General features: G+C 41.9%; 1 protein-coding gene and 1 long non-coding RNA gene across 5 annotated transcripts in view; one reads left to right on the top strand and one right to left on the bottom strand.

Moving 5' to 3' along the window:
• Window positions 1–18701, top strand: part of LOC116098740 — a 24218-nt gene extending 5517 nt beyond the window's left edge. The window contains exons 2-3 of the long non-coding RNA XR_004121930.1: window positions 1465–1588; window positions 18365–18701. This is a non-coding gene — a long non-coding RNA (uncharacterized LOC116098740). The remainder of the gene's footprint in view (window positions 1–1464; window positions 1589–18364) is intronic.
• Trim24 (tripartite motif containing 24) overlaps window positions 1–19994 on the bottom strand; it is a 129115-nt gene that overhangs the window by 16371 nt on the left and 92750 nt on the right. For 3 of the 4 annotated variants that reach the window (XM_031381551.1, XM_031381554.1, XM_031381553.1), the window contains 3 exons: window positions 7730–7847; window positions 5365–5633; window positions 1600–1773 (listed from right to left, as the gene is read on the bottom strand). In XM_031381551.1, coding sequence (XP_031237411.1) covers window positions 1600–1773; window positions 5365–5633; window positions 7730–7847 — 561 coding nt within the window. The remainder of the gene's footprint in view (window positions 1–1599; window positions 1774–5364; window positions 5634–7729; window positions 7848–19994) is intronic. The other variant, XM_031381552.1, reaches the window with a different exon arrangement.

Raw genomic sequence — 19994 nt, 5'->3', positions numbered from 1 at the left:
AGAAACAAAAGCTATCTTAAGGTCATTCAGCAGAAAGCTGCCCAAATACATTATCATTTATATATGGATGACACTGTAAAGTGACATTCTGAAACATGATGTTCTGAAAAAAATCCTACATATATATGTATACATATATATGTAACTGTAAAAAGTACACACAGAAACATATGAAGTTGGGTGTGAATGTCATCTTTAGCACCTTTACATTCAACATTTTTATCTTATTCCTACATATTTTTCTTCCTTCCCTTCTGAGAATAACGAATCACTGTTCATGAGTACCTTTCTGGGGTTGTTACCTATGTACAAGATACAACACTCAGAAATGAGATCGTATCTCACAAAACTTAGGTAACATGATAGTTTCTTACTAGTTAAAAAGTATATCATTACATGAGCATGGTATAATTTGGTAAGTTTATGCATTGAAACTAATTTCTGGAGCTAGTGGGATATTCAGTACATAAAAGCACTTGCTGCCCAGCCTGGCAACCTGATCCCTGAACCCACACGGTGAAAGACAAGACTCCGACCAGCTCTGTCTGACTTCAGATAGCAACTGTGCCAAAAGCATTGCCCCTTCCTACATGATAGACAGTAGCACAATAAATAAGCATAAAAAAGTGCACAACGTCTATAAATCTAATTCTAGACAGAAACTTTAAAATACAATCATGTTTCTCCTGGTCTATTTGTTCATTTATGTTTAGATTTTTGTCCAGAAAATATTAAAAAAAAAAAAAAAGAGTATTTACTGAAGCATGTATACACTATCCTGCTCTGTTTCCACAGAACTCTGTTTATGCCCCTGGCAGGAATGCTTCCATCTGCCCAAGGAATGCCATAGGCAAGATGCTTCCTATTCCCTTAGAGATACAGCTTGCCCAACAACCCTGATTTGGCCTTGCGGCCTTGTGAGCACATGGGATGACAGTGCTGAGGGAATGAGTGTGTTTCTCTGTCCTGCTTGAAGTCAGCTGAGCTGATCAAAGAAAAGTTCCACAGCCTTGTGCCTGCAGAGGCGCTCGTGTGCAGCACAGCCTTGAGTCCCTGGTTCTATGACTGAAGTTCAACCTCAGTTCTTAGTGGCCACTGGCAGAAGGCAATGATCTAGCCATTACAATCTAGTACATGGGGGAGAAGTGGATGCGTGGACGGTGCCAGGTGATTTGTATGCATTAGGACAACTCTCAGCACATCTCTGCAAGCTACTCATATTTTTATAGCTGAAGTGGAATCTAAAATACTGTACCTGACAAGGTCATAAATTAGGAAAATAAGGAGAATTTGATGCCAAACAACAGTTTAACCTTCTACTTATAATGGTGAAGCAGAAACAAGTATGAATTTTTAAATATTATTAAATGAAATAATAATAATAACTCTTGATTATACACACAGAGTATGCAAGGACTCCTTGATTACAAAGCACTGAGATGGTTTTTACCTCTGTCTCCACAGATCTGTTTCTAAATGGACTTTGTATTTTCTACTCACTTAGGAAAGCAAGCATGCAACCTTCATAACCTATTGTCTATGTTAAGTTCCTATGACCTGGAAGTCAGAGAAGCACCTGGAGAGAAAGGTAATATGCACCTGTTTTATGGCCTGTTGAGCCAAAAAAGCCATCTGCAGGGGGTTGGGCTTTACTGTCTGCCGTGGCACATGCTGACTTGGTGGGTATCTCAGCTGCTGAGCATAAGGAGGAAGAACTGGTCCGTTGGGCTTAGGGCTGTGATTCTGAAAGTTGATTAAGCGTGGTGGCGGATGCTAGAAAAAAGAAACAAAAGCACTGCAGTAACAATGGCCTCCTAAAGAGGCCAGAGCATTACTGTATAAACTCCCAAGGATAACAGCTCTGCCACAGATGACTCACTAAGACAAGAAGCAATGGGGTGTCACCAGGAATCACTTAGAAAAGGGGAAGGAGAGGAAAGGAGGGAGGAAGGACGGATGAGCAGGAGAGAGCATGCCTGACACTGGTGGATGGGGAAGGCTGGGTGGAGAGGCAGATAGGCCACATCTCCGCTGTCAATGCTGTCTTCAAACTGAGCAGTTTTAGCAAACCCCAAACTCACATGCCATTCTTTTTGACCACTCAACTGTGTTCATAGCTGGGAGCTTGTTGCTTCTTTGTTGAAGACACCATAACTGTGTTTGTGATCAGGACTTCCTACAGAAGGAAGCACTGCTGTCCTCATTCAGAGACGAGTGATTCCTCATGCCGTAAGGTTCATGTGGCCACCCCAAGGCAGCTGTAGACTGTAGCTCTGTCTCCCACCCCATTCTTCCTACTTTTCGAATTGATTCTCCTACTCTAAATTAATTGCTTCCTTTCTCCCTTAGTTAAGAATATATTACAGAACGACTGAAAAACAGATCTGTCTAGTGTTTCTGGACCAACTAAAGTCCCAAGGCACAGAGCAGAAATAGCATTGCTAAATAACCACATAGAGGACTAGCCAGAAGCCCTAACAACTTTTTGATTTTCCTACTAAAACTTGGGACATGAGAGTTTTACACCATGAAAATACAAACAGAAAACAGTGAGGAATTACAGTAGAGAATTTCTAAATTTATTTAAAGGAAAAACACACAAATGATTTTTAAGGGAGAACAAATATTTTTTGTCACCTTAGTCTCATCCTTTTGGTAATTGCTCAACACAATAATTCAACCAAAAACAAACAAATGAACAGACAAAAAACCCAGAACACCAAAAAAACCAAACCCAACTGACAATTGACGCTAGGGCCCTGTCTACCTTTAAGAGGCTCACAGACAAGCATGGCGTAAGCTGTGTCCTCCCTGTGTCCTGAACTGCTACAGTTGGGTTAATTTAGGAGAATGTTTTGACAAACTCCACATATTATTAAATACCAGATATATTAAAATAAATAGCAAATAAAGTAATTCATTTAAGAATTACAAGATGAAAAGAATGCAAGTGAGGAAAATAATGGAGCTTGGTGAGACTGCAGGCCTGGACACTGTGAGAACCAAGGCTATACATCACGAACAGTGATAATATGTCAGTGTCCTCAAAAGCAGATATATCCAGAGTCCTACTGCAGACTGCGCAGCACTGAATCAGCCATCTATCAAGTCTGCTTTACTTACTCTTGCCACATAATAAAGCACTCTACCTTTGCTGCCACCTGGCACTTTAAGAAAGCCAGTGACATGGTTCATCTTCAGAGGAAGAATTATGAAACTATCACGTGAGTGACTTTACAAGCACAATGCTTTCAATCTATTTGTCCACAAAGACAAACGTAGAGTACGATCTGCACACTCCACATAACCAGAAACACAGACACCGCTTTTAGAAGGTAGTGCACAAAAGGTACATGTACAAAAGCTGGTGGAAAATGAAGAAACTAAAAATATAGCAAGAGAGTAAACTGACAGCCAAAAAAAAAAAGTGGAAATGGATATTCAGCAGAATAGATTTAAGAAGGAGTAGGAGAGAAGACTGGTGCTCATAGAACACTAAAAATAACACACATGGGAAGTTGTAAAAAGTACTTCTAGGTTAGAAAATTAAGTTGTATAGTAGAGATTTTACATAAATTAGAACACTAAATGCTATGGAGTGAAAACCAAAAGCCAACTTGTAGAAAAAGCAGGCTGCAGCCTTGCATGCTATTTGTCTGCCTCTGTTTACACGGATAAGTACATTCACACAGTTATTGAGTCACTGCCCCGTTACAGAAAGGCAATTCATTAAGGTAATGGATTTACTCCTTTCCTGGTTCAAATCCAGTAGTAGAGCATGTGCTTTTGCAATGTGCAGGGGTCCGGACTATGTCCTAGCACTACAAAATAGGCAAATAACAAAAAAGCATGATGTATGCCTGTAACCCTCAATTTGTGGAGAGCCGCTTGAGCCATGCCCTGAGATGGCGCTGGCTTTCGCCATCCCGAGAGCTAGCGGTCTCGTAAACAAGCCCTTATTTGGCTAAGCTTGCTGCCCTTGGTTGCTTCCGCATTTGCTGACCTATCCGCTTTTGCCATGTGGCCCATTGGGATTGGCTAAGCTTGGGAGTACTTAAAGGCCGAGGGTGTTGCCCTGGGGGTCAGAAGATTGTTCAAGGTTCCTGAATAAACTGCATAAAGAAGAGCTCATGGGTCACGTCTTTCTTGATGGTCCAGGCGGACGCATCATCAATTAGTGTTGAAGAATTCTTTAAAAGCTATTCATGTTTTGTTAAATTGCTATTAAAAAGACCATATATCCTGGTGTTGGAAAAATCCTGTAAAAGTCTCTCCTCCTAACTAACTAACTAACTAACTAACTAACGGTTCCTTTTTATCAGTTAGTCATCTCTGTATTAGCTCCATTTCCTTTTTGCTTTTGTTGCTAAGACAGTTTGAGTTACTTTTTTTTTTAAGTGTAATGAGACTTCTTAGCATAGTTTTGTCCCATGTACTTGACTTTTATGAAACTCAAGCTCATTTGTGTCATTTACAAAATCATTACTAACCTTCTGTCTAAACAGGGAGAAGATAAAATTAACTGAAGTTGTAAGTTCTGCGATAGAGACTGAGGCAACTCTATAGCAAGCCTTTATTCAACTAGTACATCCTATCAAACCTGAACAGAACTGGGTTAACTAAAAGTACATAGAGATAAAAGCGGAGGGACTGGAGAGACTGGAGAGACGCTTCAGTGAATAAGGCACTTGCTGAGGTTAGCCTCAGTAAGTGGATGGCAGGCAAGAAGGGAAGACACTAATGTCTGCCTTTGGCCTGCACATGTGATGTGTGCATGCTCACCTGTACACGAGGACATGCACACAGACACTTGATCACTACACAATGCAAACATATCTCAAAATAAGTAAATAAATCAATCAAAGGACTGAAAAACGACAGAATACCACACATGTAATAAGAATAGGAATAGTATATGGATTTGCTGAGGAAAAATTAAAAAGCCTGAAAAGACAGGATTCTAATGACTGCCTGACATTCTCTATTGAATACTGTCCTAGTTTTAGAATAAAGTGTGGTTTTCTAAATACTGCCTCCAAAGAGATTCTTACAGTATTGTTCAACCTGATGGACCTATAGGGTTTAATGAGACACATACTTAACGTCTACAGAGGCAGAAGTCACTTGGGAATACATTTATTCCTTGCCAGAACTGATGACAATGCATGGAGGTTGAAAGTAGATATAGCAAATAAATCAGTTTGGAGGTGAGCTAAAAACTATGTTAGATTAAGGGTCCTTTAATGCAGTCGGTTTTAATATGTAAATGGAGGACAGTGTGTGGGGGATGTGGGTTACTGTAAGCTGCTCAACACAATTACTCTATAGTTATCTAAGTTAGGACAGGCCTGCTTCCAAATTTACCTGATGAGAGATGGAAGGCTGCTGGATGGGCCCCTGCATTCTAGGGTTTGGTAAACCCACAGGTGCTGGCCTCCGTTGCACCTGTTGCCTCTGAGCCATTACCTGTTGCTGTATATGCTGGAGCCGTAACTGAGCTAGGCTGATCTGTGTTGGGAACTTGGATAACTGGTTGGAAGGTAAACCACCTGATGGCTGTGAACTCTGATCCATGACAGGACTCTGCTTAGGCATTTGTGGCTGGCTCTCTTTATCCTCGATTACTAACGAACCTATTAAAGAAAAGAGAACAAGATAAAAATGTTTGGTAATTGGTGAAATACCACATATTATATAGCTACTGAGTTGAACTTTAATTGCCAAAGAATTTTGGACACAGGATCCTATAAACTATTAAAAGTGGAGGATTCCCAATGAGGTTTTTACTTATTTATATTCTATAAAACTTACCTTATAAAAATTTCCAAGAATAATTCATTTAAAAATAGACTTTCAAGAACAGCCATCTCCCAGCATATGTTTTATACTTCTAATTTTTTTTAAGTAGGGTGGATCAGAGTGTTTGATCCCAGTTCTGGCTATATATTTTTGATAAGCAAATAGCCATGTATATGTCTCAATTGGCCTGCAGGGGTCTCTATCACCTAGTCTCCTATGATTCTTTTTTGTTCTTCCTTTGTATGGATGACATTCATCTAAGCCTATGTCTTCCTTTCCCACTGTATGCTGTGATGAAAGGACTGGCTCTTTTCTCACATACACTCTAGTCTTGAGGGTGAAGATCAGTCACATTTGATGATTCTAAAAGAAATCCGGGCACCCATGATGCCATCAAAGGAAAAACTGGCTGGAGGGAAATGTCTAGGGAACTTTTGAGCTTTTGTTTCCAGCATTTCCCTGTGAGAAACCTTAAGAGCAAAAAGAATATTTTCACACATTTAGTAGCACAACAAGCAAGCTGAGGGGTTACTTTTAATGGCATTGCTTACAAAGATTATCTACTTCCTAATGTTGTCAAGATGCTAGTCTCTGACTCAATGAGCCTTGATATTTAGACGGAGTATTTCTCTGTATGTTATCCTTCAACTACTTACACGTACATTCCCTCTTCCTACACCCGACTCTGTATACCCACACAACTTATAACCTGACCAGAATAAGAAAAAGATCTAAACCCCAAAACAATGGGGAGGGTAATGATGAAGGGAGGAAAAAGAAAAATCTTCTATAAATCAGATAAAGCAGCTGAGCCACTAGGGGCTTGAGCAACTGTTGTCAGCCTTCTGACGTGGTGACAGTGCTGACACCTTCAACGCTACTGCTTGCAAAGTAAGAAGTTCATTATAAAAGGCAAGATTGGGAAAAAGAAAGTCGCATAACAACATCATGATTTCAAGATGGGTAGGTTGACTACATAGTCAGGGTAGGCTGGCCTGAACCACATGAGAACTTTCTTGTCTTACTCTATTCTAACCACACTGCAAAAACTAACTTGGGGTTAGAGAAATAGCTGAGTGGTTAAGAGCACTTGCTGCTCTTTTGGAAGACTCAAGTTCCGTTTCTAGTACCCTTGTTAGGCAGATCACAACCACCCTGTAACTCCAGCTCCAAGGATCAAACGCCCTTTTCTGGACTCTGCAGGCACTAGTATACTGATGCACATATGAACACATAGGCACAGGCTGTTCACTAGCAGCATGGGAAGTGGTATAGAAAACATTCTAAATATCAAAAAACAAACTGACATGGGCAATGTGGGTTAATGGTAAAGTACATATGCAGCTATAATCCACAGCAACACACACACACACACACACACACACACACCACACACACCCTAAACATCAAAGCCCACGTATCACATACAGTCAAGAGGAAATGTATTCTGATATAGACAGAGGTGACAATACAAATTGGATTCTTGGGGTTGGTGAGATTGGTCAGTGGTTAAGAGCACTGGCTGCTCTACCATTCCCAACACTCACACAGCAGCTCACAATCCTCTGTAATTCCAACAGAATCTGCTGCCCTATTCTCCACTCTGTGGGCTTTGCACATACATGGTGCACAAATATACATTCAGGCAAAATTCCCATACACACTAAAAACCAAAAATGCAAGCACAAACAGGATTCTACGGGGAGAAGGAAGCTCCTAAACCCCTAACTTAGGTACCCTCAAAGCAAATATATTTCATATATCTCAAAACAAGTACTGTACTTTCATGAATCTGTGTTACCATATGCATATATTAATGACATACTGGAAAAAGTATGACTGTAAAACAGGATAATGAATGATAATGTTATATTCAGTAACATGTCATGACCAAAACAGACATGTAGGGAAAATGTATACAATGGCCTACCCAAGTTGATAATATTTTGAGCCCAGAAACTAGGATCACAATGAAACTGGATGGTGTTGTTGGTCACAGGAGAAGCATCACACCTTGCACGAAGAAGGTGCCGTAACCTGTACGTAATCTAGAAGGAAGCAGAGAAAAAAACATTAGTATATTTCTAGTGCAAATAATGTGTGATAAGCTCAGCAAATTCCTAAAATAGTTTCTGGTATGTGTGTAAAGAATCTCACTCAGGTTACAAAACTGGTCAAACAAGCCATACAAACCAGAACTCCTGAGGCAGAGGCAGGAGGAGCACAGAGTTCTAAAGAGTTCCAAGACAGCAGGATTACATAGAGACCCTGTCTCTAAAGAAACAGATAAGTAAACAAACAAATAAAACAAAAAACAAAAAAAGGTGGCCACCCAAAACTTTCTGTTCAAATGTAACAATTTTGTGAAATGACTCAGCTGTATTATTGCTTATTGAACTAAAAAGTATTGTAAAATTAACACTGTCAGAATATGGCCTAAAAACAGTCATGTGAGAATTTTGAGTGCTTGTGAGAAAACTCCAAGAAAACAAGACAACACCTTGACCTCAGTTTCTTCAAAACACAGTATTGTTCTTGGAAGGTGTGCTCATGCTCCTCTCGGGTGTACCGGATAGGAGTGAGTTTACTTCAGCTGTAGTTACTCATGTGCCTTTATGGAGAACCATGTTTTGTCATATGTGGCTTGTCCTTGCGCTTGAACATCTTACTCATGTGATTCCTGTCTCCCAGTGTATAAACTGTCTGATGCTGTGGATGATGCTCTTTATTGCATGAGTCTTTAGTCCACCTCAATTTTAGGCCCCAATCTCCCGGGTTCACTCTGCCAACTAGAGTGCCAAACAAAACCAATTTTTAAAATTAAGAACACTTTACAAAAATATCAGCTCATTTCTATGAATTTACTGTGCTTTTTCCTCTTTTCTTTCCTTTTTTTTTTTTTTGGCTGCTGTCATTGAGATTTACTACTTTTATTTTATGTGCATGGCCTGCATGTATCTATGCATCACTTTCACACCCAATGCCCCCAGACGATGGTACTCGATCTACTGGAACTAGAATTAGAGGCAGCTGTTGAGTTGCCACATCAGTACTGAAAATTGAATCCAGGTCTTTTGTAATAACTGCCAGTGCTCAAACTGCTGAGCCATCTCTCCAGCCCCTTATTACCTTATCCTTTAAAGTACTTAGAGTCTGGACTTAGGGAAGTAAGGGACTATAGAGAATACAAGTGAATCTCTGATCGTGAACTGACTGGTTCTCACTACTCATTATGGGTCCTTACATACAGCCATGTTAGAATCCCATGCTATCGCACACTATAGATTTTCCTCTATGATACGGCCTCCAGTACCTATTCCTTCTTCCTCAACATTGCTGTCCTAATCCTTGACAATTTCAATATCCAACTAGATGCTGGGCTTTGAGCTTACTCTAGTATGGAAAGCCAGCGGTACAAGTGCAGTTCCTAGCAACTTTGCTCTTAGGATTTTCCTGTTCTTCCACCTCATTTTATTCTCCCCAGCCAATACTCAACTACAAGCCAGTCACTACAAGCACTACCTTAAACACACTCCCAACTCTCTTTCTTCTACACAATTACAAGTACTCTTTCTTCCCAGTAAGCTTTCCTCCACACAAAGCAAAGCAATTCACCCTAATCTGTCTGAATTTAATGGGACTAATAAAGCACCTGACCTCACCTCAACTATCTGACCACCTACTTCAGCTATCACACGACATTTCGCTGGTTTCTTTGCTTTCATATTCCCTACTTTTAACAGACAGCTTCAAGGGAGTTGAATTTCCTAGTGTTGCTTTAGAGAATTCCCATCTGTTAACTCTCTGAGATAGGTGATGGCTTTATACACACACCCACACTACCACCACCACCACCACCACCACCTCCACTCTTCTAATGTGTTTAGTGGGGTGAGATAATGGTCCTCCCAAGAGATTCCCCCAAACGACATAAGCTACTGCTCTTGCTGAAGACATCACACAATTTGAACATACGAGTATAGGTTGAACTAACTTGGAAATCTCCTCCCTGAGATACAAGCTGCCAATGGAAAAAAAGCAACCAACAGCTATCCAGGTATAAAGCCAGTGAGCCACAACAGACCTATCAAGATATTCAAAGGTGCAATTGTGGCACTTAAGTCAGTTGTCTAACTGGAGGGAGTTCACAGCTGGTACTGTAGGCCTAGCCAACTACCTGTGAATACTCCTGCTATTAGGCAGCTTCTTCTACACATGACAAAGAAGACACAGTTACCTACGTAAGACTTGCACAATGACAATAACAGCTGATGTGCCAATCTGTCATGGATGGAGGAAATTTCACAAAGGCCCACCTCTAGAGTTACAGGCAAGCAATAGCTGCTGAGAAATAGAGTATCAGTTTTCATCAAGGCTAAACTCCCTAATAGATTACCCATTCCAAAATGGCCAGTCCTAAAGATATCTACATATGAGCAACACTAAATGGAATCAGGAGGTGGGTTTTTTATTTGTGTGTGTGTGTGTGTGTGTGTGTGTGTGTGTGTGTGTGTGTGTGTATGTAACAACAACAATGAAAGAAACAGCCATGAATGAGAGGTAGTTGGGATATGGTAAGACCTATAAGAGTGGAAATAAAGGAAAATCAGAACCTATATTTGAAAATCTTTAAATTACTAAAAATAGGAATAGAGAGGGTCTAGAGAATGTCTCAGCAGGTAACAGCTCTTGTTGCTCTTGCAGAAACCCAGGTTCAGTTCCCAGCATCCATATGGCTCACAAACATCCATAACTATAGCTCCAAGGGATCTGAACGTTCTTCTGTATGTGTATGTGATGCACACACATAAAAGTAGGCAAAACACTTTATACATAAAATAAGTTTAAATAATAATAAATAGAATAAATAGAAGGAGGAGCTGAAGGAATGACTCAAAAGTTAAATGCACTTGGTGCTTTTGCTGAGTTTGGATAACATCTAGTGGCTGACAACTACCTACAAGTCTGGTTCCAGAAGCTCTGATGCCTACTGGCATCAGGGCCTCCCAAACCCATGACATCACATAGGCGGGCCTCACAGACCTACAGCCAAGGCAACAGCCACCATATTCACAGAATCCATTGGGCTCACCTCCCACCTTTACGTATGGCCACCACCTTACCACCCATATATATATATATATATATGGGGAACACTCCTCCCTCACTCTCTTTCTCTCTCTCCCCCTCCCCTCTTTCTACCACCACCCCGTCTCTCTCTCCCAATTAAACCTCTTACATGTGGAACTGTTTGGGCCTAGTGTGGTATGTCCTGACGCAAGCAGCCATTCTAACACATCATTTGGTGCGGGGACGTGGGAACTTGGCGGTTCTGTCAACAGCCGCTGAGGAGATCACAGCCACATGGACCAGCTACGCCACCAACTGGCAATGGTGGTGAGTACAAGAGATTGCAGCCATTCAAATTTCTACCACATGAGCTGTGACCCCTGGTCGACCTTGTGGGGCTAGCTTCTGCCCTGGCCCACATTCAGTTTCCCATTTCTATTTACCAGTCCACTACAATTCTGACACAGACATTGGCATATTAATTGGTAGGACCAGTCCGCAGGAGGGCCTTTAGTTTCCCAGATACCGCCTAGCCAGCCTTCTCTGGGGACTATGGGGTTTACATTTTACAGCCATGCCTCCAAGCTGACATATGAGTTAGGACATCTACCCATTGGGTGACCATTCCAATCCATTCCCTCAAAAGCAGCTCTCGTTCACTTCCCCTTCTGAGCTCTTGCAGTCATTTAAAGAAATCCCTGGCACCAAGGTAGGGTTGCTTTCAGCAGTAAGCCCAGGGCTTACTGCATAGTCACTAGGGGGCCCTCGTGACAACTTGGGACACTAGTCCAGATGATTTCTTTTTGGTTTTTGGATTGTTCTCGGGATACCGGTATGAATAGTTCAAATAGGTGCTATAATGTCTTCGAACATATCTCCAGGCACCCCACGGGATGTCTCCTGGAAAAATCTCAAATCTTTGAAGTGAACGTCTGACTTAAAGGCATCAAAATTAATGTATCTCTGCAATAAGATCTGGATTAAGTACCAACTAGACAGGAGTTCAAAGCGGCCAACTAATGGCACCCTAGATTCAACTATTTTAAGGGATCTTAATAAATACTGCTAGTGAACTGGTAAATGGAAAGAGGTCCTCTATGTCCAGGCATTTATTTATCTTTGCTCCAATCCCTCCCTGTGCTCTTCTTGTTCCCCAAATCAGCTTCCTTTAACCATAAAATCTACACAACCTCGGCTAGATGAAGCTATAGTGCTAGGTCCAGCTCATGAACCACCTCCTCTTCACCATAGACCTTTCACCACGCCGCCAATAACCCAAACTGCTGCTTCAGTTTCTCCTTACCAGGATACCCTAGAGCCTGCTAGCTCGACCTCTCCAGACACCGCCCCCTTCTGTGCCAGCTGTGGGTCGCTCCAAACACCCTACATTGGCAGCTACCTTCACTCCTGTCACCCACTCTAAGGCTACAGCCAACTCCCCAAGTCCTTCCTCCCCAGAGACACCTGATCCAACAATGGTCCTTCCTCTAAGGGAAGTTGCTGGGATAGATGGCCTCGTTGATAGATGTTCCGTTCTCACTTAATGACCTTTCTCAAATAGAAAACAGGAGGAACTCTGCCAGCCCAGTGGTTCTGGCTCCTTCCAGTCTCTCTGGGCTGGTGTTCTGAACTGACCTTGGGTGCAAGCTCCTCAGCCAGTCCCACAACACCCAGAGGAAGCTCCATACCCAGGTGTTCTGACACGCCTAGGATCAGAGGTGAGGAGGACCCAACATCTGTTCCAACACCAAGAGTGACTGGGACCAGTGGGACTAGGCACACAGGAACTCTGCCAGCCCAGTGGTTCTGGTTCCTTCTGGTCTGTCTGGGCCTGCAGGTGCCCTGAGAAGACCTTGGGCGCAAGCTCTGCAGCCAGTCCCACAACACCCAGAAGAAGCTCCACTCCCAGGTCCTCTAACAAGCTCAGGATCCCAGGATCCCAGAGACATATTGATTCTGAGGAGTTCTAACATAATCAAGATCATAGAAAGGACAGGCTCCAGTCAGATTTAGCAAGGGCAGGTAGCAGTAGAGATAACCAGATGGCGGGGGTGGGGGGAGGGCAACCTTAAGAAAATAACACAAACCAAGGTCACTTAGCATCATCAGAACCCAATTCTCCCACCATACCAAGTCCTGGTCACACCATTACACTGGAAAAGCAATATTTAGATATAAAATCACTTCTCATGGTGATGATACAGGACTTTAAGAAAGACATAAATAGCACCCTCAAAGAAATATAGGAGAACACAGGTAAACAACTAAGAAGCCCTTCAAGAGGAAACACAAAAATCCCTTAAAGAACTACAGGAGAACACAATCAAACAGGTAAAGGAAATGAGCAAAACCATCCAGAATCTAAAAATGGAAATAGAAACAATAAAGAAATCAGAAAGAGAGACAATCCTGGAGATACAAAACCTAGGAAAGAAATCAGGAGTCATAGATGCAAGAATCACCAACAGAATACAAGAGACAGAAGAGAGAATCTCAGGGGCAGAAGACACCTTAGAAAACATTGACACAACAGTCAAAGAAAATGCAAAAAGCAAAAAGCTCCTAACCCAAAACATCCAGGAAATCCAGGATGCAATGAGAAGACCAAACCTAAGGATAATAGGTATAGAAGAGAGTGAAGACTCCCAAGGTAATGGGCCAGTAAATATCAAAAGTATTTATATACCCAAAAGAAACATAGACAATTAACTAGAGAGGTTGCTTGTAAGAGAACAACAAAGAGACTGAATGCTTTGCTTGATGTTTGTAACTCTTATATCAAGTTTGAAGAAGAGGATTTTATATGTTATTCTTTCTCTGAGATGAATGCTTTTCCAAATTATCACAGCTAATGAACCAAATTCTTATCCTCACATAATGTGTGTGCCACCCTCCAAGCAGAACCATTGTTCATTGAAACAGTTGGTGAATGACTTTATGGATAGACCATCTTAATACATACACCATTTCTTAAATGAATATAACCTAATACACACACCATTTCTTAAATGAATGTAACCTGTTCTCTGTGGGCTGAGAATAAAGTCACTCACTCAAGTCAAATAGCTTTGACCATAGCAGGAAGTCTGTATCTAAAAATCATACCTACAATTCATTTTTTGGTGCAGCAGAACTGTCAACTCTCAGCTTAGCTACGATTGAGGTAAAATCCTTTGGTGATATGAGAGTCATTGAATTACAGCCTTATTACAATGAAATCCAATGTCTAAAAATTGTTCTTAATTTGGGCTTGTATCACAGTAAGTCAAGATTTTAAACTCTACTAAATACAAAACAAACAAAAAGACTTTATATATTTATGTTCATTTAAGAAAATACTAGTAGTGATATGTTATTTTGAAGAATACAGTTAATATGTTTGGAGTTATTTAAAATTTATATTGAGAAAAGTATATTTTCACTATTGTTGTAGACAATACTACAAAGACTATTGTAGTCTTATGTAGAGCATCTACATAAGACTGTTAAATTGATTGTTTTCTATCAAACAGCTTTTATAATACTCATTTTTACTGTTATAATATTTTATAAATTTTAAGGAATATGACAAAAAAGACATTGTAGGTATTGAAGAGGGAGTCTCTGGGAGGAGTTGTGGTACAAAAGGGAAACAAAAATGTAATTCTATTTACTTAAAATATGTTTTTAAATATTAATAAATTCAGATAAATTGAAATCATGTAACTTTTCTCATCATAATGCAATGAAAGTTAAAAAAAGAAAAAAAAAAAAGAAAGAAAACAGGCTGGGGTCCTATACTTCTAACTCTTCCAAGTTTATTAAGAGTTCCAGTATATCACTCAATCTTATAGCTTAACTTTCCATGATGTTCACATGATTCTTACTAAGAATTTACTTCCTGAGGAATGCAGATGAGTTTAGGAAGAGGTAAGAGTGCATGCAGATGGAATTCACCAAACAGATGGTACATACCCAATTGGCTCTGAGACAGTTCCAGGCTAGGATCTCTGGTGGAATTACAATTCTGCAGGTGGTATTTTAGCCAGAGACAGGTTTATTACATGCCTTCTGGCCAGTCTTAGAAAAGCAGTCTTAAAGCCAGTAAATTTTGAAAAACTCCAAGAGGTTGTCCAGGACAAGCAGGAAAATCCATCTCAATTTTTAGAACACCTTACAAAGGCCTTTATTAGAGCATACCAATCTGGACCCTGAATGCCCAGGAGGTAAGCATTTCTGATGACCTACTTCTTCTCCCAGAGCTACCCCCGACATAAGAACTAAATTTTAAAAACTGGAGAGGGGACTCCCTAACTCTACAGGCAGAAATCTTAGCGCCGGCCTTCAAAGTGTACCATGGGAGAGATGATAAAGTCTGCAAACAAAAATACTATATGCTGACAAAGGCTGTCAGGCCAGCCCCAGCTACTGCCCCAGACTCATGGTCTTCTAAGACTTAGAGACCACCAGGTACTTGTTACGAACGTGGTCAACAAGGTCCTTGGGAAAAAGCCTGCCCTAACTTCCACAAGCCAAGGGGGCCATGCCCTAGGTGCCATCAAGAGGGATATTGGGCTGTCGACTGCCCTCATGTTACACAGAATAGGGGGACATCACTCCCAGATAACCCTCCAACTGATCTCCTAGGCTTGGCTATGGCCAACTGAGGAAGCCAGACCTCCGTTGACCCGACAACTGCCATCACTATCAGGGAGCCCCGGGTAGATATCTGGTATGTGGGCAGTCCATCTCCTTCCTCTTGGACACTGGAGCCACTTACTCAGTCCTGACTGAGTTTTGGGGACCCATTTCTTGTTTTCCTATTGTCGGGGTAGGAGGACAACCTTACTTCCCTCTGCAGACCCCACCACTTAGTTGCATTTTTAGGGGTGTACCTCTTACCCATTCCTTTTTGGTAGTGCCAACATGTCCTGTCCCTTTATTGGGAAGGGATCTTCTAGCTAGGCTGGGAGCCTCTATTTCCTTTGCTCCCCACATTTGCCTAAACCCAGGCTCACCAGCAGTTCCTCTGCTCCTTCCTCTAGCCAGCCAACCTACTAACACTACCATTTCCTTTACCAGCTTCTCAGGTAGATCTGGAAGTCTGGGACATCCAGAACCCCTCTATTACTAAACACCATTTTCCTGTTGTCATCCAATTACTGGACTCTACCAGGTACATAACCCCAGCTCAATACCCTCTCTCCCTCTCCAGAGCCTCAGGAGACTTAAAGCCTAGTATTTCTGACCCCTTGAGAAAAAAAACTACTTTGCCCCACCTCTTTTCCCCTCAACACCCCTATACTAGCAGTTATGAAGCCTAATGATAACTATCCTGGTTCAAGACCTCAGGCGCATTAATTCTGCAGTGGTTCCTCTTCATCTTGTGGCTAACCCTTACACACTTCTTTCCACTATCCCCTCAGGGACTTCCCATTTCTCAGTCTTAGATCTCAAGGATGCATTTTTCTCTATCCCTCTAGATGCCCAGTCACAAAACATATTTGCCTTTACCTGGACAGATGCTGATAGCCACTTTTCTACCCAACTTAACGGGACTGTTATACTTCAGGGATTCTGGGACAGCCCACACCTTTTTGGTCAGGCCCTGGCTTCTAACTTACTATCCTTTTCCCTAAATCTAAGGTCATACTTTACTTTACATAGACAACATCCTTCTCTGTAGCCCCTCTCTAGAAATTAGCTAAGCTGACACCTCTGCACTTCTAAATTTCCTCTCCAGTCGAGGCTACAGGGTCTCACTTTCTAAAGTCCAACTGTCCACCCCTCAGGTCACCTATTTGGGACTAAAAGTGACCTCAACCACTTTAGATAGAAAGAATTTGATTCAGTCTTTAACTGTTCCTCTACAAAGGAGGAGATTTTATCATTCCTAGGAATAGCTATCTTTTTACGTTCGTAGGTTCCTTCCTTTTCCCTCCATTCTAGTCCCTTATATGAAGCAGCGTTAACCACCCATGAACCTCTTCTCAAACCTATTACCAAGCCCTTTCAAAGGCTTCAACAGTCTCTCCTTAAGATCCCAGCTTTACATCTCCCTGACCCGACTAGTTCTTTTTCTCTCTATGTAACTGAAAAAGAAGGATTTGCCCTTGGGAGTCTTAGGTCATCAACTGGGACCCTCTTTTGCACCTGTAGCATACTTATCAAAAACTAGATCTAACCATCCAGGGATGGGCACCTTGTATCCATACCTTAGCTGCTGCTGAACTCCCTTCAGGTAGCTCTAATAGAAGATTCTATACTCACCTTTCAATCATGCCCGTTGTTAGACGTGTCAAGTACCTCTTGGTCTTGGTGGACACCTTCTCAGGGTGGGTAGATGCATTTCTCTCAACTAACAAAAGGGCTCAAACAGTCTCTGATCTCCTCCTCCGAGAGATCATCCCCCAGTTTGGTGTCCCAGCCTCTCTCCAATCAGACAATGGTCCTGAATTTACTTCCCAAATTTCTCAAACCCTATCTAAGGCTCTAGACATCCCCTGGCATTTTCACATTCCTTACCACCCTCAATCTTCAGGTAAGGTAGAAAGAACTAATCACTTTAAAAACCACTCTTGGTAAGCTGTCACAGGAACTTCACCTTGATTGGGTAAAACTCCTACCTCTGCTAGCTCTTTGCAAGTTATAAACTCTCCCCAATCGACCTCTCCTCATCTCTCCCTTTGAACTAATGTATGGATGTCCAGTCCTAACTCCTGGTCTTTCACCTAAATGCTTTCCCCTCCCAGACCACCTACTTACCCCATTACTTTGCCACCTCCGTTCTCCCCTATGGAACTTTGCTGACCACCATCTACCACAGCCACACACTGTCTCCTGTCCACTGTCTATCAACATTGGAGACCAAGGCCCTCTATCCCCTCCAGGTCATCGGCCCTCACCTCTCTCTCTCAAATGGCAGGGCCCTTTTAAGGTAATTCTTATGACCCCTACCGCTGCTAAGCTTGAAGGATTCTCTCACTGGGTTTATCTGTCTCACCTCAAACCTTTCATTCCTCCACCTAAAAATGACTCTTCTTCATACACACCGACCCTAACAGGACTGTGCTCTGTTAAGCTCCAGAGGACAACGAGAATGCCCACCTTGTCCCCAATCCCAGAAAATGAGACTCCACTCCAGCAGCTGAGTTCAACCTCACTAGGTTAGACATGGGTTTCTTGTCGTTGTCCTGCTGTTCATTTCTATCCAGGGCAGCCTTTTCATCTGGAGATTTGAGGTTCAAGAAACCTCCACAGATAACACACATTCTTTCCAAATAGGTCAGGAAACTGCTCCACAGCTGGATGCAAGGAACTAATCCAAATTGCTATCATCCCTGTATCTGTAATCCCATCTAAATATTATGATATCTATACTTGAGAAACTGGTCAGACGAATATGGGGACTATCCATATTGGTCTTGTCAGATACATATGCTAGGTTCACAGACCAATCATTTCTTCTATTAACACTGAAAGACACTCTTTTTTTTTTTTTTTTTTAACATACAAGACCCATGGGATTCCAGATCGATTCTTTGGCAGCCGTGGTGTTTCAGAACAGATGGGATCTAGATGTCCTGACAGCTAAAGAAGGTGGTCTTTGCCTGTTCCTCCAAGAAGAATGCTGTTTCTATGCCAACCAATCCAGGATAGTAAGAAATAAAATCCAGGAGCTACAGTCAGACATAAAATATTTCAAGGACTGTGAGACCTTCAGTTCTGGGATTTTCGAAAACTCTATATGGAAGTGGATACTCCCTTTTGTAACTCCTTTCCTAGTCATCTTCCTGGTGTTATTATTTGCTCCCTGCCTCATTAATCTTGTTTCTACATTTCTTTAACAACAAATAAAAAAAATTTCTAACCAAACTATTGATCAGCTCCTGTTACAGGATTACCAGCCACTGCCCACAGAAGACCCACTGGCCACAGAGGAACCTGATACGAACAAAGGTATACCAAGTAAATCCTGCAGTTACCCCCCACTGACGATGTCCCTAGACAGTAAGAAGTAGCTTAAGAGACATGACACCCTTGCCGGGGGGTGGTGGCGCACGCCTTTAATCCCAGCACTTGGGAGGCAGAGGCAGGCGGATTTCTGAGTTCGAGGCCAGCCTGGTCTACAGAGTGAGTTCCAGGACAGCCAAGGCTACACAGAGAAACCCTGTCTCGAAAAACCAAAAAAAAAAAGAGACATGACACCCTCATTCCCTTTTCACCATCGGCTTCCCCCTCCCTTTTTTGTTCCTTCTCTTCATAACAAGGGAGGTATTTTGGCATCAGGGCCTCCGAAACCCATGACATCACATAGGCAGGCCTCACAGACCTGTTGCTAAGGCAACAGCCACCATATTCACAGAATCCACTGGGCTCACCTCCCACCTTTACCTGCAGCTACCACGTCACCACCCATACATATATATGTATGTGGATATATATATATATATATATATATATATATATATATATGTATATATATGGGGAACATTCCTCCCTTGCTCTTTCTCTCTCCCTCTTCTCTTTCCTGCCACCACCCCATCTCTCTCTCCCAACTGAACCTCTTATACGTGGAACTGTTTGGGCCTAGTGTAATATGTCTTGACGCAAGCTGTCGTTCTAACACATTAATGCCTCCTTCTGGTTCTGCAGGCACTTGCATACAAGCTTTGTGTGTGTGCACGTGCGCGCGCGCGCGCGCGCGCACACACACACACACACACACACCATACACATACACCCACACAAAAGAACATAAAATAAGAGAATATTCAAATAATGCAGAAAATGCAGGAAAAAGAAAGGAAATAATTTAAGAAAGTTCAAGAACAAAAGGATTTTATTACAAAAGGGAGAACCCAATAAATATATCCAAACCAATGAACAGAAACCAAAACTATCTTATCAAAGGGTTGCTTCTCGTAGAGTAACTATCCAGGCAAGAGCAGGCACTACCCATGCCAAGCTCACATTCTTCTATATTCCAGGGCCATCTTGGACAGAGATAGCAAGGCCCAGCTTATTCACCCCTTCCTTCTTTGTGTTGCTCATTAGGTTGACAGTGGGACTGGTTTGGGACCAGTCAGTTGAATGATTCTCAGATGACCCACTTACCAGTACAACACAGCGTGCAATACACAGCA

The sequence above is a fragment of the Mastomys coucha genome, unplaced genomic scaffold, assembly GCF_008632895.1.
Source record: "Mastomys coucha isolate ucsf_1 unplaced genomic scaffold, UCSF_Mcou_1 pScaffold20, whole genome shotgun sequence".
NCBI lineage: Eukaryota > Metazoa > Chordata > Mammalia > Rodentia > Muridae > Mastomys > Mastomys coucha.
This window is presented reverse-complemented; position numbering and strand designations above follow the sequence as displayed.